The 21,244-nt window shown below is 38.6% G+C and overlaps 6 protein-coding genes across 11 annotated transcripts; 2 read left to right on the top strand and 4 right to left on the bottom strand.

The window, feature by feature from the left end:
- Positions 1–741: 741 nt before the first annotated feature.
- LOC106362211 (probable alpha,alpha-trehalose-phosphate synthase [UDP-forming] 7) lies at positions 742–4,209 on the top strand. Its single transcript, XM_013802055.3, has 5 exons — positions 742–924; positions 1,182–3,198; positions 3,287–3,560; positions 3,636–3,959; positions 4,051–4,209. The coding sequence occupies exons 2-4, from the start codon at positions 1,226–1,228 to the stop codon at positions 3,945–3,947; spliced, it is 2,559 nt and encodes an 852-aa protein (XP_013657509.1). The 5' UTR covers positions 742–924; positions 1,182–1,225; the 3' UTR covers positions 3,948–3,959; positions 4,051–4,209.
- Positions 4,210–4,298: 89 nt separating this feature from the next.
- Positions 4,299–7,363, bottom strand: LOC106362212 (ATP-dependent zinc metalloprotease FTSH 8, chloroplastic-like). The gene is made up of 5 exons (XM_013802057.3): positions 7,193–7,363; positions 5,672–6,858; positions 5,176–5,489; positions 4,855–5,095; positions 4,299–4,785 (listed from the first exon to the last, which is right to left on the bottom strand). The coding sequence occupies exons 2-5, from the start codon at positions 6,851–6,853 to the stop codon at positions 4,435–4,437; spliced, it is 2,088 nt and encodes a 695-aa protein (XP_013657511.1). The 5' UTR covers positions 6,854–6,858; positions 7,193–7,363; the 3' UTR covers positions 4,299–4,434.
- Positions 7,364–7,825: 462 nt separating this feature from the next.
- Positions 7,826–9,092, bottom strand: LOC106359387 (small heat shock protein C4). The gene is made up of 5 exons (XM_013799100.3): positions 8,883–9,092; positions 8,594–8,707; positions 8,352–8,500; positions 8,104–8,268; positions 7,826–8,015 (listed from the first exon to the last, which is right to left on the bottom strand). The coding sequence occupies exons 1-5, from the start codon at positions 8,976–8,978 to the stop codon at positions 7,979–7,981; spliced, it is 561 nt and encodes a 186-aa protein (XP_013654554.1). The 5' UTR covers positions 8,979–9,092; the 3' UTR covers positions 7,826–7,978.
- Positions 9,093–9,502: 410 nt separating this feature from the next.
- Positions 9,503–13,614, top strand: LOC106362213 (probable sugar phosphate/phosphate translocator At1g06470). 2 transcript variants are annotated; one of them, XM_013802058.3, is made up of 12 exons: positions 9,503–9,712; positions 10,224–10,756; positions 10,847–11,016; positions 11,185–11,270; positions 11,377–11,426; positions 11,678–11,745; positions 11,891–11,991; positions 12,097–12,109; positions 12,203–12,387; positions 12,468–12,554; positions 12,984–13,078; positions 13,237–13,614. In XM_013802058.3, the coding sequence occupies exons 2-12, from the start codon at positions 10,482–10,484 to the stop codon at positions 13,352–13,354; spliced, it is 1,248 nt and encodes a 415-aa protein (XP_013657512.1). In that variant the 5' UTR covers positions 9,503–9,712; positions 10,224–10,481; the 3' UTR covers positions 13,355–13,614. The 2 variants fall into 2 exon arrangements, with proteins under 2 accessions (XP_013657512.1, XP_013657513.1); XM_013802059.3 differs by having other exon boundaries at positions 9,509–9,716.
- Positions 13,615–13,958: 344 nt separating this feature from the next.
- LOC106359388 (3-hydroxyisobutyryl-CoA hydrolase-like protein 5) lies at positions 13,959–15,868 on the bottom strand. 2 transcript variants are annotated; one of them, XM_013799101.3, is made up of 9 exons: positions 15,779–15,868; positions 15,497–15,662; positions 15,154–15,275; positions 14,988–15,048; positions 14,810–14,908; positions 14,596–14,697; positions 14,471–14,512; positions 14,259–14,365; positions 13,959–14,157 (listed from the first exon to the last, which is right to left on the bottom strand). In XM_013799101.3, exons 2-9 carry the CDS (start codon positions 15,521–15,523, stop codon positions 14,109–14,111), a joined length of 609 nt encoding a protein of 202 aa, XP_013654555.2. In that variant the 5' UTR covers positions 15,524–15,662; positions 15,779–15,868; the 3' UTR covers positions 13,959–14,108. The 2 variants fall into 2 exon arrangements, with proteins under 2 accessions (XP_013654555.2, XP_048594265.1); XM_048738308.1 differs by having other exon boundaries at positions 15,497–15,642; positions 15,779–15,850.
- Positions 15,869–16,467: 599 nt separating this feature from the next.
- LOC106362216 (3-hydroxyisobutyryl-CoA hydrolase-like protein 5) lies at positions 16,468–21,075 on the bottom strand. 4 transcript variants are annotated; one of them, XM_022690478.2, is made up of 18 exons: positions 20,768–21,002; positions 19,685–19,795; positions 19,546–19,596; positions 19,153–19,224; positions 18,986–19,069; positions 18,848–18,916; positions 18,704–18,740; positions 18,550–18,623; positions 18,378–18,461; positions 18,197–18,281; positions 18,018–18,103; positions 17,718–17,839; positions 17,573–17,633; positions 17,394–17,492; positions 17,170–17,271; positions 17,046–17,087; positions 16,808–16,917; positions 16,468–16,701 (listed from the first exon to the last, which is right to left on the bottom strand). In XM_022690478.2, exons 4-18 carry the CDS (start codon positions 19,183–19,185, stop codon positions 16,677–16,679), a joined length of 1,113 nt encoding a protein of 370 aa, XP_022546199.1. In that variant the 5' UTR covers positions 19,186–19,224; positions 19,546–19,596; positions 19,685–19,795; positions 20,768–21,002; the 3' UTR covers positions 16,468–16,676. The 4 variants fall into 4 exon arrangements, with proteins under 4 accessions (XP_022546199.1, XP_048594264.1, XP_022546201.1 ...); XM_048738307.1 differs by having other exon boundaries at positions 19,546–19,795; XM_022690480.2 differs by lacking the exon at positions 19,546–19,596.
- Between the last annotated feature and the right edge of the window lie 169 nt (positions 21,076–21,244).

Genomic DNA, 21,244 nt, shown 5'->3' with positions numbered 1-21,244 from the left:
TTTGATGATAAAAACTATATTCGTTCAAATATGCAAATTATTTCGCTAAAAAAATTAGTTCTACCATGAATGTACATATATAGTTTCTCATAAAAACATATTCGTTACAAAATTGATTATGAATTGAAAAATCATAAGTTCAAAAAAAAGAAAAATGAAGAAGAATCCATATATAATGAAACCTATAATGACAAGACACAACAAAGATTTATAAACATGGGAGACAAGTTGATTCAATCCCTATTGTCTACCTGAGCATGTTATTACAAAACACTTAAAACAGAGATAAGAGGAGAAATAAGAGTTTTAAAAAAGAAAGAAAAGAATTTGATAGATTTTGGTCTTTGAATTGAAAAGGTTACTTGACAGAGATTTGCATTGGTTTAGTTTATTACAAGTCAAATACAAGTTGGTGAGAGTGTCAAAGACCAATCATGATGTACTAAAAAGCCCGAAGTTACCAAAGCATAAACATGATCTCAATTGTTTCTTATTATATCAAAGACAATTTCAGAGGATAAGTTGTGTCTAGTGAAGGATTATTTTGACAGGGTGGTGAAGCAAGACGTCTTGGAGCTTGAAGAAGAAGACGTTTCAGGAGCATTTCAAAGCAGCTCTTAAATCATTTGGGCCTCATTTGCATTTCAAAAGCAGGCCCAACGTAGGATTCAGAACAAAAGCACCTCTTATATCATTTGGGCCTCACTTAACTCTTGATGGGCTTGCTAGCATTAAGCCTCTCTCTCTTTTGTGTGTATTTGGTTCGGTGGCGAAAGTATACGAGAAACGTATCATCTCTCATTTCTAATCTCTCGTCGTATCTTTCCTCTCTTCATTCTTCTGATTCTCATTCTCATCCCCCTTCTTCTCTCTCTCTGTCACAGGAGTTAACAGATTCTTCATCTGCAAAGAAAACGAAAGAAGGTAAAGTTTCTCAAATCCAAAGAAGTGATTCTCGATTTCAATTTTTCCTTCTGTATTTGCTGAATTTGGGGATCGGATCCCTCCGATTTAGATTAATCGTGACAATCTCGCAGCGTTTAGGTTGTTATCTCATAGATCTCGCTTTTCGATGATATGTGAAATGAGTCAAATTCGTTCGATTTTTGATTCGAGCTCTCGATTAGGGTTGATGGGTATTCAATTAACTAAAAAAGTTTTGATTTTTTTTTTAATTTCAGATTTATCGAATTAGTGTTGCCGCCATTGGAGAACAGCGAGGAAGATGATATCTAGGTCGTACACGAATCTATTAGACTTGGCTTCAGGGAACTTCCCTGTAATGGGGAGAGAGCCTCGCAGGCGTCTCCCTAGAGTCATGACAGTCCCTGGAAACGTCTCCGAGTTCGACGACGATCAAGCTTACAGCGTCTCCTCGGACAACCCCTCCTCGGTCTCCTCCGATCGTATGATCATCGTCGCCAATCGTCTCCCCTTGAAGGCCGAGAGGCGAAACGGGAGCTGGAGCTTCACCTGGGATCAAGACGCGTTGTACTTGCAGCTCAAAGACGGTTTGCCTGAGGATATGGAGGTGTTATACGTCGGCTCTTTGAGCGTTGACGTTGAGTCTTATGAGCAGGATGACGTGGCGCAGATTCTGTTGGATAAGTTTAAATGCGTCCCCACTTTCCTCCCGCCTGATTTGCAGTCAAAGTTCTACGACGGGTTTTGCAAGAGGCAGCTGTGGCCGCTCTTTCACTATATGCTTCCTTTTACGGCTGATCACGGGACTAGGTTCGATAGGTCGCTTTGGGAGGCTTACGTGGCAACGAACAAGCTCTTTTTTCAGAAGGTTATCGAGGTTATAAACCCTGATGATGATTATGTGTGGATTCATGATTACCATTTGATGGTGTTGCCTACTTTCTTGAGAAGACGGTTTAACAGGATTAGGATGGGGTTTTTCCTCCATAGTCCGTTCCCTTCGTCTGAGATATACAGGTCTCTCCCTGTTCGTGAAGAGATTCTCAAGGCGCTGCTGAACAGTGACCTTATTGGCTTTCACACGTTTGACTACGCTCGTCACTTCCTCACTTGCTGCAGTCGGATGTTGGGTCTTGAGTATCAGTCCAAGAGGGGATACATTGGTCTTGAGTATTACGGTAGGACTGTGGGTATAAAGATCATGCCTGTGGGGATCAACATGGGTCGGATTCAGTCGGTTATGAGATACTCAGAGGAGGAAGGGAAGGTGATGGAGCTTAGAAAGCGTTACGAAGGCAAGACAGTGTTGCTTGGTATTGATGACATGGATATATTCAAAGGTATAAACTTGAAGCTTTTAGCGATGGAGCAAATGCTTAATCAGCACTCTAATTGGAGGGGAAGGGCTGTTTTGGTTCAGATTGTGAATCCTGCTAGGGGTAAAGGTATTGATATAGACGAGATACGCGGTGAGATTGAAGGAAGCTGCAAGAGGATCAATGAAGACTTTGGGAAGCCTGGTTATCAGCCTATCGTGTATATTGATACTCCGGTGTCAGTAAATGAGATCATTGCTTATTACCATATCGCTGAGTGTGTAGTGGTTACAGCCGTTAGAGATGGTATGAATCTTACTCCCTATGAATATATAGTGTGCAGACAGGGTCTGCTCGGGTCTGAATCAGATTTTAATGGTCCAAAGAAGAGCATGTTGGTTGCATCTGAGTTTATTGGGTGTTCTCCTTCGCTTAGTGGGGCTATAAGGGTAAACCCATGGAACGTGGAAGCGACCGGAGAAGCTCTGAACGAGGCACTCTCGATGCGTGATCCTGAGAAACAACTCCGACATGAGAAACACTTCCGGTACGTTAGTACTCACGATGTTGCCTTTTGGTCGAGGAGTTTCCTGCAAGACCTGGAGAGGATATGCGTGGACCATTTCAAGAAGAGGTGTTGGGGGATGGGGATTAGTTTCGGTTTCAGAGTTGTGGCACTCGATCCTAACTTTAGAAAGCTTTCGATACCGTGCATTGTGTCGGACTACAAAAGGGCGAAAAGCAGAGCGATACTGTTGGATTATGATGGCACTTTGATGCCTCAGAACTCCATCAATAAAGCTCCTAGTCAGGAAGTTCTTAAATTCTTGAATGAGCTTTGTGAGGACAAGAAGAATTCGATTTTTATTGTCAGTGGAAGAGGAAGGGAAAGCTTAGGCAATTGGTTCTCTCCTTGCGAAAACATTGGGATTGCAGCTGAGCATGGATACTTCTTAAAGTACAATCCTTCTCTTGTTTTTTTTTTAAATTTTGAAGTAGTTTAAATTCTTCTCCTTGAGTGTTATTAAGATGTCTTTTATACATAGGTGGCCGGGGAACAAAGAATGGGAAACATGTGGTCAGAGCTGTGACTTTGGTTGGATGCAGATCGTGGAACCTGTAATGAAACAGTACACTGAAGCTACGGATGGCTCGTCCATCGAAATTAAAGACAGTGCTCTAGTTTGGCAATATAGGGATGCGGATTCTGGCTTTGGTTCTTTACAAGCAAAGGAGATGTTGGAGCATTTAGAGAGTGTTCTAGCTAATGAGCCTGTTGCAGTCAAAAGCGGCCACTACATCGTAGAAGTCAAGCCTCAGGTAAAGTGATTTTTCTTCTGCTTGATTTCAAGCGTTAATGTTATGGTCTAGTTTCTCAATTGGTGTTTTATATAGGGAGTGAGCAAAGGATCAGTGGCAGAGAAGATATTTTCATCAATGGATGACAAAGGAAAACCAGTTGATTTCGTGCTGTGTATTGGAGATGACAGATCAGACGAGGACATGTTTGAAGCGATTGGTAATGCCATGTCGAAAAGATTGCTCTGTGACAATGCTCTCGTCTTTGCATGCACGGTTGGGCAAAAGCCAAGCAAGGCTAAATACTATTTGGATGATACTATGGAAGTGACAAGCATGCTTGAATCTCTAGCTGAAGCATCAGAGGCTTCGAACTTCTCTATGCGTGAACTTGATGAAGCCCTTTGATTTTGAAACCAGGTTTTGTTCTTTTATGATCTCAATTCCAGTTCTGTTTCTGCAAGAAAAACAAAATGGTGATGTGAAGCTTTGTTTGTTATCATCTTTGCAGGATGTTGAAGTAACAAGCAAAACCCATTTCCTGATCTTTGCTTTTTTTTTTAAATATATTTTTATATTGCCACTATTTTTATTGTAATTGAATGATCTTGAGAAACTATGAATTTGGATTCAGCTGTTTATTGGAACTGTGAAAAAAAAATGTTATGCAGAGACTGGATAACTTGCGTGGACACCATTGTTGAGAATTTTTTTAATTATACCTTTTTCTTTGCCTCTCTTGTGTAGTTTCTGTTGTTCTGTAAAAACTTTCCTTCTATATATATATAACTGAGTTTGTCTATTATACTCCAACGAGACATACTTGTCACAGAGAATGGGAAGTAGTATCTTTAGGATATACACAAGAAGAGATTCATTCAATGGTCTCTTTTACTCAAACAGGAGCTGGTGTTGGTGTTGTTGATGTTGAGGAAGAAGCCACACGGTTCTCAGGAGGAATTTCTGTAAATTCTGAGAGGATTGCTCGGAACTCATCGCCTGACATAGTCTCTTTCTCGAGAAGTACTTCAACAATCTTGTCCATGGCTTCACGGTTGTTCCTTATGTGTCCCAAAGCTATCTCGTATGCCCTGTCTGATAGTGTCTTCACCGCTGAATCAATGTCATTTGCAAGCTTCTCAGACATTGAGTTTCTTGCCATCATTCTCATGATCACATCGCTTTGAGCTGATGAGTCCATTAGCGACCATGGTCCAATTTCGGACATCCCAAATGTTGTCACCATCTGCAAAATATATAAGCATCAACATCATGAACTAGTCTAGGCTAACAGAACAGAAAGTGAAACTAGGACCTGCTTAGCCAAACCGGTGATCTGTTGCAAGTCACCAACCGCGCCAGTCGTCACCTCAGGCTCACCAAAGATGACTTCTTCAGCAGCTCTACCACCGAGTCCACCAACAATTCTTGCAAACAGTTGCTGTTTTGAGATTAGAGTTGGATCATCAGAGGGAATGAACCAAGTCAGACCTCTCGCTTGTCCTCTTGGTATCAACGTGACCTTTTGAACAGCATCATGCCCTGGAGTCAATGTTCTGCAAGAACCAAAAAAGAATGAACTCTAGATAACACACAGACACACACACACAAGTTTCTAAATCTGATTCTGACTTACCCACAGACAGCATGTCCAACTTCATGGTAAGCAACCAAACTTTTGCTCTTCCCATCTGTCATGACAGTTCCTTCCATCCCAGCTACAATTCTATCAATCGAGTCATCAATCTCTTTCGATGATATCGCTGTCTTCCCACGTCGTCCAGCCAATATGGCCGCCTCGTTCAAGAGGTTTGCAAGATCAGCTCCGCTAAATCCAGGCGTTCTCATGGCTATCACTTCAAGTGAAACACCATTCTCAAATTTCTTGTTCCCTGAGTGAACCTTGAGTATATCTGTTCTTCCCTTGACGTCTGGAACATCAACAGACACCTGCATTGAACCACAACACACATTAAGTTAGTTCAGGGCCGGTCCTAGCAAAACCGAATGAAACATTGGCCAACATTTTTTGACGAAAATTACATAGCATAAAAATATATATTAAAATCTTTACTAAATTGTCTATGGCTCCCAGTCCGCATGTAAGGAACCAGCAGCATTATTATATATACCTGCCGGTCAAAACGCCCTGGTCTCAGCAAGGCGGAGTCAAGAATATCAGCTCTATTAGTAGCAGCAACAACAATAACACCAGTGTTACCCTCAAACCCATCCATCTCAGTCAAAAGCTGATTCAAGGTCTGCTCTCTTTCATCATTCCCTCCACCAATCCCAGTTCCTCTCTGCCTACCAACAGCATCAATCTCGTCCACAAAGACAATACACGGAGCATTCTCCTTAGCCTTCTTGAAAAGATCACGCACCCTCGAGGCCCCAACACCGACAAACATCTCAACGAACTCAGACCCCGAGATGGAGAAGAAAGGCACACCGGCCTCACCAGCAATGGCTTTGGCCAAGAGGGTTTTACCAGTCCCAGGAGGACCAACGAGGAGGACACCTTTAGGGATCCGAGCACCGACCGCAGTGAACCTCTCAGGCTTCTTGAGAAACTCCACCACTTCCATGAAGTCTTGCTTGGCTTCATCGACTCCAGCAACATCATCAAAGGTTACACCAGTGTTTGGCTCCATCTGGAACTTGGCTTTGGACTGACCGATCTGAAGCGGGAAGCCAGGCCCACCGCCAGGCCCACCACCCATCCCACCACCAGAGGACCGTCTCGAGAGAAGAAACAAACCGCCAATGAGGATCACAGGGAAAGCGAGGTTCCCAATCAAGTTGAGCAACGGAGAGCCTTGGTCTTCTTGAGCATTATGTGCCGCGAAATCGATATTCTTAGCCCGGAGCTTCTGGAGAAGCTCCTGGCTCAGCCCCGGTAGCTGCACGCGTACACGCTGGATCCTGTTACCCAGCTCAGGAGAAACAGCCTCCACAATAGCTATCGTCCCGTTCTCGTACAAGTCTACTTTGTTAACTCTCCCTTTGTCTAAATACTCGAGGAACCTGGAGTAAGACATCCTTGACGAAGAGACCTCTTGCTCATCTGCTGCATTTGCTTTACCAGTTTTGAGCAAGCTCACTCCAGCTGCAGCAGCGTTTCCGAGTAGAAGCTTGAAGAAGCCTCTTCTTGCTTCGTGTTTGTTCACATCTAAAGAAGCCTTCACAACGGTGAGTTTAGATGTCTTATTAACTGAAGTAAACGTTGAGGAGAGTCTAAACTGTTTAGACCTTTGTTTGGTTGCGTGGAGAGATAGTCCGTTCCCGATAAGACAAGCCGATGAAGTAGCCATTTGCACTATACATAATAAATTAAACAAGAACACTGAACTGTTTAGACACAATTAACATGATTGAATTGAACATTATAATCAACATGATTAGAGGAACAGAGATTGAAACCTTTCTATGGTGCATAAATAAAAATCTATCAAAATATCTACTGAGTGTACCATTAATGTTCATGTAACGCTTAGGATCTCACCATCCCTCCTAATTCGAATTGAAATTCCCTCTAGTTAAATTACGAAAAAGACAAAAACAAAAACTCGAATCTACAAGATCGAACTAGCTAAACATAATCCAGACAGTAAACTGCATGCGATTACGAGGATGAGTGAAGAGAGTCACACCTGCTGTGGAAATTTGACAGAGGAAGAAGAAGCTGATGTGAAAGATTATTTTACTTGCTAGGAGAAGAGAACTAATAAAGACTTGGATTTTTTTTGAAGATAATAGATGTGGTTTTCGAACATCTTACGTGTCTTTATCTCAGTGGCTAGTTTCATTTGATTTTTCCAACCTTTTACACACACAAAAAAAAAACAATTCGTTTTTGTTACCATCATTACAAAAATATTCAAGACTGTGACATTAGTATAAAAAGGTTTAAGAATAATATGGATCTTAGAGATATAATTTTCACTAAAAATCAAAAACAGAGATAATAACCAAAAAGAAAAAGAGTTTTAGTAGCACAAGGAAGGCCACATGCATATCATTTAGCAACAAGGCAAAATCCCAAAGACGATGTATCGAGTTTGGATAGGTTCTAACCTCCTGCGACATAAATACAAAAATGGATCAAACTTCGCTAGTCAAAGCTGTCTCTGTGGTCGGGACAAGTCATACAAAAAACCACAGAGACAGAGCTTAATAGCTTATCGTGTAGTGTTATTCTTCAACGCTTGTGCATTTAAAGAGTTTCAAGATTGCTTGATTCTTGGTGATCTGATCTTTAAAACAAAATGGTACATGGACTTCAATGGATGTGATAAGCATACGGACTTTCTTTGATAAATAAATAACCAAACTATTTTACATATCTCTCATCAATTATTGCTTTTTTCTTTCCCTTCTTCCACACAAACAGCATATATTATACACATTGTTTACTATGGTTCCAGAACGATGAATCTTCAAAGCTTTGGAATCACTATTCTCAGAAGACCATCCCTGCTCCAAATGCAATAATAAATTGGTATTAGTGCTCTCTATGAAACTTGACAAGGTCTAGATAACTTTATATAAGCTAGTAACTTACATAAATTCAGCAGAAACGTTATCCTTGTTCACATTAATGGGAAGAGGCCAGGAAACTTTGAATGGTCCTTGCACTATTCCTTGCTTGTGATACCCACAGATTGAACCTTTGGTGCCTGCATCAACTTTTTGACCGACAGATGTGCGTCTCCCTGTCACAATCAAGCTGCAGTAGTAGCACGGGTAAGTATCTTTGTTACATAATGCATACAACAAGTGTTTGAGTAATGAGAGGTAGTAATTGGTTACTTTAAGTTGTCGACCTCCACTCTTATATCATTGATACTGGCCCCAGGTAGCTCAATTGCCACAACATAGTTATGTTCATATTCTGCAACATTTGATCTCGGAGACCAAACAGCCCCTGCCAAAAGAAAACAAGCATATGTGTATGTAGTCTAAGAAAACATATCCAAGTTAATAGAAACGAATGAACGAAACTATTTGTGAATTATCTAAGCTTCAGAGATAAGAAGGGGAAGTTGTGGTACCTCGTCGGTGGAAGCCTGCCTCATAAAGAAGCCTTGTTCAGAAGATGCTTGCCGAGCAAAAGGGAGTTTGCTGTCACATCTTCTGATGACAGAGTTCAAACTGCTACTACAGTTCTGAGGCATCACAAATAAAAAGAGAAGTATTAATGGAAAACGAAAGAAACAGCGAAACCAAACTAGCTGAGGCAGATCAAAGAAAACACAGTCATTGGTTCGTAAGACAAACAAAGCTACTATCATAAACTCATCTGAACCATCTTATCATATCGTTGACTAGCTATATTCTTACCAAGGGGACAAGAGATGCGGTGGAGACAGGATCGTTGGGGAAGTGAGCAGCGACGGTAGCGAGTCTGCGCTTAGCGGTGATGGAATCGAGCTCCATATCTCTCTATGATTACTTCGATCTGTGAGGAAGGATGAGCTGAGTGAAAGGCTAGACTCTAGAGAGAACAAAAGGATGAGAAAGAAATAAAAAATGTGTGGCTTTAACTTTGCGCGCGTTATTCAAAAAATATCTTCTCATTGTGGTGGGCCTGTGTGGATTGATTTGATGGGCCTGTGGGGGATTTGATTAGATTAGACATCCATTAAAGACAACGACCCGTTTTTGAGAAATAAATTAAAAATATCTTACCGGTAACTTTCCCCAAATATTAATCAACCAATGTTATGGATCTCTCTTCATTTCATATACGTACAGGGACGATTTGTTGTCGTGTGTCATTTATGTATCGTAGAAAAAATGATCATAGTACAAATGAATTGTTTTTTTTCTTAGCAAAGCAAGATGTGGATGTTACCATGACAACACGTTATTGAGACTTTCCCCAGATAATTGAACATTTTGAAACTTTAAAGTTAGTTTTGGAAGGTGCATTAAAAATAGTAGTACTATAAAGTTGCTTGTTAGAATAAAATATTATCTTGTGCAATAGGTAACGCAAGTTGCATTGTCGGAGAACAACGAGTGTCGGATCGGTAAATGTTTTCGTAAAACTACACCAAACTCCAACAACCATCGGTTGCGACTCAAAAAATCAAAACCAAATCAAAAGTTTGAACACACAAAGTTCCCAGCAGCTCCCACGCTTCGATCCAACACGCTCATTTCTTCTCGTAGGTCTCTCTTCCCAGTTTCATCCTCTATGCTAGATTTGATTTCTCTTCGAATCTGTGAATTTTTGAGCTCCCTCCCGATCCAGGTTGAGAGGAGTTTCTCTTTTCGTCAATGCCTAGACTTTTTATTGAGCTCGGAATCATTTAGGAATTGACCAGAGTTTAATTTTCCTTGAGAGCTGAATCGAAACTCAGATTCGTTCTAGGTTCTAGTGACGTGGCTTTCTTTATCTTTGTTATTGCTTAATATTAGTCTGTACTTGAAGCAGCCTGTTAAGTTTCGTTATTTGTCCCCTTATTGATGCCAAAGTATTCAAATTTTCTTTTGCTTCTAATCTGAGAATAAAAAAAAACATGTCTTTTCGTTTGGTTTTGGAAGATCCTTTGTTTGAATCTTTGCATCAGCGTATTAGGAGCTTGCCTTGATTGTAATGTGGCTCTTGTGATTGCGTTCTTTGCTCTCCTTCTCACATAGATATTGACTGGCTTAAGCTTCTGTTTGTGATTTTAGGTCAAACGTCAAGTGATTCCATTGCATATTCAACAAAAACTGAGGTTCCTACCTTCATTGAATCCAGTTCAGCTGCTGGGATATATAGAGAGAGTTGAAGACTGTATCATTTGAACATATCTGTATATAGTGAGTCCCCCACTGGCTCAAAGATAATTTTTTCCACGTCCCTGTTGGGTGAATAAAGGCTGTGTGTACTAGATTGCACGCTCTGTGAATGAGAAGCCAAAAAGGTTGGGTATTGAGTTTAGATTATTGATGGAGCAAAGAGTACAGCTACGCGGTAGTAGCACTGTAGAAGCTATGTCCAGTCTAGGAGATGTAGACAGAGAACAGGTTTCAGAGCCGTTTGATATTGAGAATGAATCCAGGAAGGATACAAACCACCCCAGCAGTTTTGATGTTGGTTACAGTTCCGGTGATAACCTGGAAACGTTGCCTAAAGCTTCAACAGAGGCTATCTCTCCCGCTGACATTCTAAAAACACTCTTCTTTATACTTGTATGGTACACTTTCAGCACTTTTTTGACTCTGTAAGTATGTCTTTGCGACTATCCTTTCTCCTTTTCTTGTTTTTGTTTCCTTACATCTATCATTTAAATTTGTTTGCTTGTTTTTTCTAGGTACAACAAAACTCTCTTAGGAGATGATTTGGGGAAATTTCCTGCTCCCTTGTTAATGAATACCATTCACTTTTCTATTCAAGCGGTTTTATCAAAGATGGTAACTTGGTATTGGTCCGGAAGATTTCAACCTGATAATGCCATATCATGGAGAGACTATTTCGTTAGAGGTAAACCAACTAAAACTGCTAATGAGCATTTCCTTATACTTTATGACCTATGTGATTTCTCAGTATTGAGTACGTTCTGTGGATTTAGTTTTTCCTTGTTTCAGTTTTATAAGTTGATTATATTGAATTTCTGTGAACTGATGACCCACATGTACTTTCCTTTCACAGTTGTACCAACAGCACTTGCAACTGCTTTGGATATAAATCTAAGTAATGAGTCACTGGTCTTCATATCGGTTACGTTTGCAACAATGGTTAGTTGTTTAATTTGATATGGTAGGTCTTTAGAACTTGTTAGGAATTTGTGGGTGATAGAAGGTGAGACTTGTCTAATGTATTTACATTATTTGTCATTTGCAGTGCAAATCTGCAGCCCCAATATTTCTTCTTCTGTTTGCTTTTGCCTTCAGGTGCTTTCTCTATAACTATTTTTTTATCTTGATATTTAAACCATGCTTGAAGGTCTGTACTTAATTTTTTTTTCAATGGTAGACTCTATAGCTTTTGTTAAAACCTACTACTACTTTCGCTTACATTATTCTCTTCCATTACAGATATTTTTTTTTCAAACATCACACTGAATTTTTGCTCCATTTTCATTATGGAGAAATGCAATCATTTTTGTTTGTTGTGTTAGTTCTGACACAGTTTCTGTTGTAAGGTTGGAGTCTCCAAGCCTGAAGCTTTTTGGTATTATTTCAGTTATCTCAGCAGGAGTGCTGTTATCAGGTATGTTTTTCTCCATACATTTATGATGCTTTCTTCAGGCGTTCAACCTTAACCATTTTTCCTTCATGTTTGCTAAACATCCATCTACATGTCTAAGTTTTAATTTTTCTAACCAAACTGTTAACTTGTATTCATTTGTATCCAGTTGCAAAGGAGACAGAATTTGAGTTTTGGGGTTTCGTTTTTGTCATGCTCGCTGCTGTCATGTCTGGTTTCCGCTGGTGTATGACCCAAGTTCTTTTGCAGGTATGTTATTCAAATCGCTTTCTTATTATCGGATCTTTTGTATTAACCGTTGGTTATTGTCTTCCAATATTTTTTGGTGCATCCTGATGACAACATGATGTATAGAAAGAAACCTACGGTGAGTTCTGCTCTTGGGGTTTTCTTGTCTTTGTTTTTAATTTCTTATAACTCACAATTCATGAACTGATCTATACTTTTTCTGTTTATCTAGGCCTGAAAAATCCCTTCACATTTATGAGTTACGTGGCACCAGTGATGGCAATAGTGACTGGTCTTCTCTCTCTCCTTCTGGATCCATGGAGTGAATTTAGAGACAACATATACTTTGATAGTGGAGCGCATTTTACTCGAACTTGTTTCTTGATGCTTTTTGGTGGAGCCTTGGCTTTTTGCATGGTAAAGCATTTGCTAACAACTTATAGTTATTTAAGAATGAACATGTTAGCTTTTGCTCACTAGTTAGTATTTTGCTTCAGGTTTTAACAGAGTATATTCTTGTTTCGGTGACCAGTGCTGTAACCGTCACAATAGCGGGGGTCGTTAAAGAGGCTGTCACCATAGTGGTATTTGTTACATTTCTTACCTTTTTCTGATTATATTTGTTAGTAAGATTAGGCGACATTGAGTTTTTTCGTAGGGATGATCTAACTGATGAAGCTTAGATTGTAAGTTCTGAATTGGTTCTATTCTTTAGAAAGAAAGTCCGAACTGTATCTGATTGAAACCATGCTGTGATGTTCAAGACAAAGATTCTCACATCTTAAGTTGTCAAATGGATATAAGTATACTGTATTTGTCAAATGAACTCATATCTTATGAGTTTATGTCTAGCCTTGTGATATTGTTATAGGTCAATAGAACTTGTTTACAAAAGAGAGACCGATGATAGAGAACTCTAGTTTCTGTTGTATCGGTGCCACTGTTGAATACTTGATGAATGCTGAATCAAATTAGAGATGGAAAATCATTGTTATTCTACTCGGTGTGTACAGGTTGCTGTGTTTTATTTCCACGACGAATTTACGTGGCTGAAAGGCTTTGGTCTGATGATTATCATGGTTGGTGTCAGTTTGTTCAACTGGTACAAGTAAGTAACTCTTCTTCTCCTTCTGGAGTAAGGAACTTTGAATAACTTCTTTAATTAAACATCTGATCTGTTGATATAAATGAATAGTATCTCATATTTGTATCTCATATTGTATATTTTGAAAAATGGTATATATATATGCTTTGATGTGTTATCAGATATGAGAAACTACAAAAGGGGAACAAAACAGAAGATGAGAAGAAGCTACAAGCGCCAAGTCAAACTGGAAAATACGTGATTCTTGACGAGACGGATGATCAAGAAAATGGTCCCTAAGCATTGTTTTTGTGTGTTGGCCTTACACCGTTCTCTGGTAACTCGTTTATATTGGGACCTTCCTTGAGAAAACACTAAAACACTTGGGAAAATTTGATGCTTCCTTGCCTTCAAAAGAGATAAGTACACGAGCCATTTGAAGAGTTTAAATAAAATTTTCTCACTCTTTTGACTTTTGTAATTCTATTGGTACTCGAGACTCGAGAGTGTTCAAAATTGTTCCATATAAAGTAGTAAGCAACCAATCAAATTCGGTCCAATATAGCCTGTCCGTTTGCTATTAACGCTCATGAAATTGAACTATCTTCCTTGGTGCATGTAACCATCAGAGATTCTTACTTAGCTCGATGAATTCACATCGTAACAAAACTAATAATCATAGAAAATATCAGAGATTCTTACTGAATCCAAATGCTCAATTCAACTATAACAAGAAATAAGTTTTGTTTGAAAACTTGCATTATGATAATTAAATTTTGTTTATGGAAGTAACCCATTTTCAGGTTTAGATGACGTTTGGGGTTTAGACATTCGAGCTTTTAGTCTTTAGGATGATTATATGTATTTTAGACACTAACAACAACCAAGAAAACAGAAATCAATTCAGACATAACAACCCTTTATTAAAACATCACTGCATAGAGTGTTTGAACATGTAGCAACAACACATTAGGTAATAATATAGCATAACATCTTGGCAGTTAAAATAAACACAACACACAGGATCCTCTGTTCTCTTCTCTACTTTTTCTTTTTATCCTCGTACTGATGCAAAACCTGAAGTCTCGGCTTTGCCTTCCCACCTATCATTGTCATCAAATGGCCAACAATATCAAACACATACTAAACCGGATTGTTTCTTAGGAAAATTTCAATGCAAAAAAGTTGATTAACCCTTACAAACCTGTTCTCTTCGGTTTCAGGGATACGTAGCTCAAGATCATCCTCCAAGGGCTTAAACACCAACTTGATTTTCTCGTCATCTACCTCATCCAACGTCGCTGGATTCCACTGCACCAAACCCAACCATATAAGTCTGCTTAGTATGTTATATTATTGCCATCTCACTTCTACGTAGAAACTCTCTTCTTCTTTTTTTCTAGAGAGTAAACATACCCTGGGACAGTTGTCTTTGGCTATGGTCAGAGCTCTTACACCCTGCGTGTTATTACACAATCAGACATAAAAGCATACATGCTGTATTCTTGACAAAGCAAAACCAAAAACGTGTGGTTCTTTACCTCAAACGCGTCAATGGATATGGTGCTCCTCATGATATTAACGGTGATCCTAAACTCCTTCTTGAGGCAATCACCCAGTGTTTGATTCCTAGCTTCGCGTATCTGTACACAAAGGAAACCAGCAAGGCTCAAATATAAGATATATTTACAAGAGACAGTTACACCAATGAGAATATGATAAATGAGTAAAATCATGTAACAAGTAAACAATTACCGATCGTAGGTTTATTTTCAATGCTGTGGGAGATGATTCTTTTAGACGTTTGAGGATTGGAGTTATCCACTCATTTCCTTCTTTGCTCCCTTCAGCTTCCTGTAAGAAGACCACTAATATATATTTTCAATACCTGATGAATAGACTCATGTTCTAAGGCAAATAAGATGTAACTTACAAATGCTTGTATGATCTGCTTCACACTTTCTTTTGAGAAACACGCATCAATTATTGACTGCCTGCACATCAGCCATAGCCTCAAAGTTAACAACGTCCATGTGATTATATATACCAAGGAGGAGAAAAGATTACATAACACACGAAGATTGAAAATATAGTGTTACTTGTTAAGGATGCTGTCTTCGTCGAGGTCTACTTTCTCGGAGAACTCTTCAATTGTGGATCGGACTACATCCGTGTCTCCAGAGTCTAAACGCGCAAGCCGTGGCATAAGAGCCCACACTTTCTGAAATCAAGCAAAGATGATAAAGATAAAGCATTCCACTCATCATAGGTTTCAAAACATTGCTAACGTTGCGGATGCTGTACATAAAGTAGGAAGGCAGCTCAAGAAAGGTCAAGCAAGAGAGGTCAGTTTACATAATCCAAGAAAACCGAATAATCAAAGCATAAACCCTTTGGCTAGTTAAACGTAAGTGAGGGAAAAAAGATTTATCAAAAGCTCACATCAAGAGGAACAAAATGTGTTGCCATGCCAACTGCTACAAGTTCTTTGCCATTCAATCTTGTCCCAGTTAGAGCCAAGAATTCTCCTGCAGATGTTTCACACTGATTGTGGCTTCTCTTACATCCATTCACGTCTTCCTGGTCATCTAGGTAACAACTTAAACCACTAAAACCAATGCAAATATAAGGTATATTCAGAAATGAGTCTATTGTGTTTGTAACAGAAATCATCACCAGACCAGGGACAGCAAAAAAATAAAATAACATATAAGTAAATCAAACCTGGGTCACTATAAGCTTTGTTTTGTCGTCCTTCTCCCAGGTTTCAAGATCTTCAGCTTCTTCACTCTACCTCACTGACTACTCGTCGTCTACTCTCTCATGGGTTTCGATTCTTGGGCCGCATATCTTACTTGGGCTACAGACTCATTTTGGGTTCTTATTTGTGATTCATAATATGTGCTTCTCTCTGAAACTATAGTCTATGGGCCTCTTAAAACTTTTTCAATGTTAAAGTCATTAAAATAAAGAGTGACCAAAGACACATTTTGAGTTTTTATTGGTTATCATATCAATGAATAGAAAGAAAAAAAGGCAAAAGTAAAACAATAAATGAAGACATTTGAATGAATGAAATTGACGAAGCACAGGGAACTCTGAAGAAGGAAAAAGTGTGATCAGCCAATGAGCCATAACATTAGAAACAAAGTTATGCCACAAGTCAAAACGTTATGAATCTTTGAATCCACACAGGTTAAGACTAAAAAAAAACACACAAACTGTAACTCCTCTGTTCAAATAAGTGGCTTTTGGTGACTTTGCCGCCCAATGTAAGGAGTGCTAACGGGTTAACGGCAATTTGCATAATGGTAATTATGTATTTTAGACCATTTTCAGATTTTAGACGTCTGGGGTTTAGATAATCGAGCTTAGTCTTTAGGATGACTACATGTATTTTAGACACTAATAACAACCATGAAAACGGAAATTTATTGAGACATAACAACCCTTGTTAAACCATCACTGCATAGAGTGTTTGAACATGAAGCAACAACAGATTATGAAATAATACAACATACTAGGTATAATTTCGGAGTTTTGCATAAAGTCTTGACAGTTGAACGAAAACAACAAACACTATACTCTCTCCTCTTTTATTCTTGTACTCTCATGCACAACCTCAAGTCTCGTATTTGCCTCCCCACCTATCATTGTCATCAAATCGCCAAATATCAATCACATACAAAAGGCTCTGTTTCTTAGGAAGATCTCAATGCAACAAGAAAGTTTATATTAGCCCTTAACACAGACCTGTTATCTTCGGTTTCAGGGATACGAAGCTCAATAATATCATCCTCCAAGGGCAGAAACACCAAGTTGATTTTCTCGTCATCTACCTCATCCAACGTCGCTGGATTCCACTGCACCAAACCCAACCATATAAGTTTGCTTAGTATGTTATATTGCCAATCTCAGTTCTAAGTCGACACAAAAAAAAAATGTTTTTGTTTTTGTTTTTGTTTTTGTTTTCTAGAGCGTAAACATATACCCCGGGACGGTTGTCTTTGTCTATGGTCAGAGCTCTTGCACCCTGCGTGTTATTACACAATCAGAGATAAGCATACATGCTGTTTTCTTGAAAAGCAAAACCAAAAAATGTGTGGTTCGTTTACCTCATACGCGTCATTGGATATGGTGCCCCTCAAGATATTCACAGAGACCCTAAACTCCTTCTTGAGGCATTCAGCCAGTGTTTGTTTCCTACCTTCACGTATCTGTACACGAAGGAAACCAGCAAGGCTCAAATATAAGATAAGACTCATATATTTTCAGGAGAGAGTTACACCCAAGGAGAATATGATTAAAGAGTTAAACAATGTAACAAGTAAACAATTACCGATCGTAGGTTTATTTTCAACCCTGTGGGAGATGATTGTTTTAGAAATCCCATGATTGGAGTTACCCACTCATTTCCCTCTTTGCTCCCTTCAGCTTCCTGCGTAAGAGGACCACAAATATATTTATATTCAATACCGATGAATAGACTACTGTTCCAGGAAAATCAGAATGACTTACAAATTCTTGTATGATCTGCTTCACACTTTCTTTTGAGCAACACTTATCAATTATTGACAACCTGCACATCAGCCATAGCTTCAAAGTTAGCAACGAGGGCATCAAGCATGAAGAACGGAAATAAAATAAATAAAGAAAGTGCTACTTGTTAAGGATGCTGTCTTTGTCGAGTTCAACTTTCTCGGAGAACTCTTCAATTGTGGATCGGACTACATCCATGTCTCCAGAGTCCAAACTCCAAAGCCGTGCCACAAGATCAACCAATTTCTGAAATCAAGCAAAGATGCTAAAGATAAAGCATTCCGCACTCATCATAGGTTTCAAAACATTGCTAAAGTTGCAGATGCTGTATATAATAAAAGTAGGAAGGCAGCTCAAGCAAGAGAGGTCACATTACATGATACTTCTAACTAAGGAAAGCATTCAAAAAAAAAAAAAAACTCACAGCAGAAGGTACGAAATGTGTTGCCATGCCAACTGCTACAAGTTCTTTGCCATTCAATCTTGTCCCAGTTAGAGCCAAGAATTCTCCTGCAGATGTTATTATATTACTCAAGTACATCAGAGATTAGCTAACGTATAGTTGGAACAAGAAAAATTTGTTTTAGTGGTTTAAGTTGTTACCTAGATGACCAGGAAGACGTGAATGGATGTAAGAGAAACCACAATCAGTGTGAAACCCAAGACTTGCTTCTAAAGTAGCAAAATCCTAATCAATCAAATAACAGAGATAGTTGAATCTATAGTTGTTTCTGCACTGTTATTATACATAATATATGAAGCAGACTAAAACTCATAAACTCACAATTTTCTCTGTCACAACAGAGAACTTCATTGCGAACATCAGTGATGCACTTCCAAAATTACATATTCCATCAACAATAGCGACCTACACAATTCTAGTTGGTTAATTGATACTCCTCAAGAGGACAACTTTCATACAACGAATTTCAGATAAATACTAAATAAAACTCCACCTGAGTCTTCTTGTATGTGTGAATATGATAGCAAAGCCAATACATCGTGTAAATATCGTTAAGGGATGAAAACTCTGTAGAAAACGATTTATCATCATCATTAAGTTATGACAGACTGACTCTCTAAGGAAAGGTGATAGTATGTTTCTCTTACGGCCGTCATAAAACATCTGAACATCATCACCTGCACTCTGCAAATATAAGTTATATTCAGAAATGAGTCAATTGTGTTTGTAACAGAAATCATCACCAGACCAAGGACAGCAAAAAAATAAAATAACATATAAGTAAATCAAACCTGGGTCACTATAAGCTTTGTTTTGTCGTCCTTCTCCCAGGTTTCAAGATCTTCTGCAAGCTTGAGGACCTGAGTTAAAAAAAATTCCCATTAACCGTCGCATATTATCAACTTCTGATATAAGGTGTTAACATATACCTCTTCAGAAGCCGTGGTATTTAGCTGACGAGTGCGCTTTAGAATAGCCCATTCCACTGAGCCTTTCTGCTCTCCAACAACAACCTATAACAATGATGGCTTACAATTGAGGCATGAACAACACACAGACCACAAAAATTGGCTGAATAAGGCAGAGAGATTATTACCTGCTCATCGATGTTTCTACCTTCTTGAGCCATCTCCAGCTTTCTCAAACGTCAAAAAAAAAGCTTATTTATCTGGTCAATAAATAAAAAACATTAAGGGGATATGAAAACAAACTCAAACGACAGAAGTACACTTGCAAGAAATTTCACAAAAACTTCAGACCCAATGTGAAAAATCCCAAGACTTGAGAACTTACAACAACAACCTTTTACATAATAATAAAACCCCTCTACCCTCAAACAAAACTACACTGGTTCCGATATAAACTTGAGGGTTCAAACAACCCAGGTCACAAGTTGCAAACAAACACAAATGCAACAATCAAATTCTAGAGCCTCTCACAAAACTGAAGAAGCAAAGTGTGTGAAACCAAATGAGAGAGAAAGGAAAACCTTGAGAGAGAAGAAGAAGATGCAGACAGGGGTTTGATGAGCAATGGAGCTCTGAAACCAAATATATATATATAGTAGACTCTCTGAATACTTGTTCGGCCATTGCAAAAAAAATGGCAGGTGAAGCTAATAGTCATACCAAAAGAAGGAGAGCGTTTGGTAGGAGGAGAGTTACATCAAAACCTTACAGTCTCTTTCAGCTAACCTTCTCACAAATCCAATATCATTCACACTGCTATCTCCTTCTAACCTGTTAAAAACGTCAACTTTTACCTAAATCAGGAGAGTTTATAACACATCACATGAAAGACTGAACCACTCGTTTACTAAAATTAAGGTGTGTTGTTACTAACAACTTGTTAGTTTTCTCATGAATGTAAATTATACATACACGTTTTTGGTGGTTGAATTTTTTTTGAAAGCTATGTAAGTTTCCTAATTTAATAAAGTTGATGTTTCTCAAAGAAAAGGACTTTTAAAAGCAAGTTTCAGATCAAAGATACACACTGATACAAGAGCGTATACTGAAGAGTTATTTAGCTGAAACATTAAAGTAACTACTCGGATATACTCACTAATTTCACCAAAAGCTTGTACTACCTACCTACTCAAAAACTATCCAGCTCACTAATCTCACGTATGTGTGAATGTATGTATAATTTACATTCATAAGATTTTTATCAAAACCTTACAGTCTCTTTCACCTAAACTTCTCACAAATCAAATATCATTCACACTGATATCTCCTTTTAACCTGTTAAAAATGTCAAATTTTACTTAAATCAGGAGAGTTTATAACACAGCACATGAAAAAGACTGAACCACTTGATTACTAAATTAAGGTGTGTTGTTAGTTTCTCATGAATGTAAACTATACATAGGTTTTGGTGTTTGAATTTTTTAAAGCTATCTAAGTTTCCTAATTTACTGAAGTTTGGTTGCTCAAAAGAAATAATGTTTAACAGCAATTTTCAGTTCAAAGATACACATACACACTGATACAAGAGAATATCCTCAGTATACGGAAAAGTTATTTAGCTGGAACATTAAAGTAACTACTCGGATATAATCACTAATTTTACCAAAAGCTTGTATTAACTAATTAACAACTATCCAGCTCTCACAAACGATCAATACTTCTATAAGTGGAATAGTATATGGTAAAGCATTCAAAAGCGGTGTTCTTATATGATTTTTGTGGAAAATGTTGGCAGAGGATTACCCCAATCGTGCCTGGGATGATATTATTGAACGGATGATCTCCCTCCCACCACCACCTAAAGCACCGAGAATCCTCACTCTCCATGCTTGGCGAGCAACTATCGTTCAATCAGAGAGCAGATCCCTCGATCGAGAACTAAGGAACAAGATTCAAAGCTTCAATTCGATTCGATCCATATGCAGAGCTGCATTCGGATTCGTTTGGGTTGGCTGATCTTGATCACAATCGTCTCTTCCTCACCAGAGGCTCTAGCTTCTTCTTCACTCTACCTCACCAACTAACTAACTACCCGTCGTCTACTATCTCAATTCTTGGGCCTCACATCCTACTGGGTTAAGGGTTCTTATTTGTGATTTATAATTGGGCTTATCTCTGAAACTATATAGTCTATGGGCCTCAAACCATATTTTCATTTCATTTTTGGGTTTATCATACGTTTATATGTTTTTGGCTCAAATATACACCTTTTTCACATCC

The sequence above is a fragment of the Brassica napus genome, chromosome A8, assembly GCF_020379485.1.
Source record: "Brassica napus cultivar Da-Ae chromosome A8, Da-Ae, whole genome shotgun sequence".
Classification (NCBI taxonomy): Eukaryota; Viridiplantae; Streptophyta; class Magnoliopsida; order Brassicales; family Brassicaceae; genus Brassica; species Brassica napus.
This window is presented reverse-complemented; position numbering and strand designations above follow the sequence as displayed.

Coding starts and splice junctions, on each gene's coding strand:
- LOC106362211 (XM_013802055.3), top strand. CDS start 1,226: ATGATATCTAGGTCGTACACGAATCTATTAGACTTGGCTTCAGGGAAC. Junction 3,199..3,286: donor GAGCATGGATACTTCTTAAA/GTACAATCCTTC, acceptor TTTTATACATAG/GTGGCCGGGGAACAAAGAAT. Junction 3,561..3,635: donor TCGTAGAAGTCAAGCCTCAG/GTAAAGTGATTT, acceptor TGTTTTATATAG/GGAGTGAGCAAAGGATCAGT.
- LOC106362212 (XM_013802057.3), bottom strand. CDS start 6,853: ATGGCTACTTCATCGGCTTGTCTTATCGGGAACGGACTATCTCTCCAC. Junction 5,490..5,671: donor CAGGGCGTTTTGACCGGCAG/GTATATATAATA, acceptor GGTTCAATGCAG/GTGTCTGTTGATGTTCCAGA. Junction 4,786..4,854: donor TCACCGGTTTGGCTAAGCAG/GTCCTAGTTTCA, acceptor TATATTTTGCAG/ATGGTGACAACATTTGGGAT.
- LOC106359387 (XM_013799100.3), bottom strand. CDS start 8,978: ATGGAGCTCGATTCCATCACCGCTAAGCGCAGACTCGCTACCGTCGCT. Junction 8,708..8,882: donor CCGCATCTCTTGTCCCCTTG/GTAAGAATATAG, acceptor GTGATGCCTCAG/AACTGTAGTAGCAGTTTGAA. Junction 8,269..8,351: donor GTGGAGGTCGACAACTTAAA/GTAACCAATTAC, acceptor CTACTACTGCAG/CTTGATTGTGACAGGGAGAC.
- LOC106362213 (XM_013802058.3), top strand. CDS start 10,482: ATGGAGCAAAGAGTACAGCTACGCGGTAGTAGCACTGTAGAAGCTATG. Junction 11,017..11,184: donor GAGAGACTATTTCGTTAGAG/GTAAACCAACTA, acceptor TTCCTTTCACAG/TTGTACCAACAGCACTTGCA. Junction 13,079..13,236: donor AGTTTGTTCAACTGGTACAA/GTAAGTAACTCT, acceptor ATGTGTTATCAG/ATATGAGAAACTACAAAAGG.
- LOC106359388 (XM_013799101.3), bottom strand. CDS start 15,523: ATGGCAACACATTTTGTTCCTCTTGAT. Junction 14,366..14,470: donor CCAAAGACAACTGTCCCAGG/GTATGTTTACTC, acceptor GGTTTGGTGCAG/TGGAATCCAGCGACGTTGGA. Junction 14,158..14,258: donor CCTGAAACCGAAGAGAACAG/GTTTGTAAGGGT, acceptor TGACAATGATAG/GTGGGAAGGCAAAGCCGAGA.
- LOC106362216 (XM_022690481.2), bottom strand. CDS start 19,185: ATGGCTCAAGAAGGTAGAAACATCGATGAGCAG. Junction 17,840..18,017: donor CACATTTCGTACCTTCTGCT/GTGAGTTTTTTT, acceptor GCTTGATTTCAG/AAATTGGTTGATCTTGTGGC. Junction 16,918..17,045: donor ACAAAGACAACCGTCCCGGG/GTATATGTTTAC, acceptor GGTTTGGTGCAG/TGGAATCCAGCGACGTTGGA.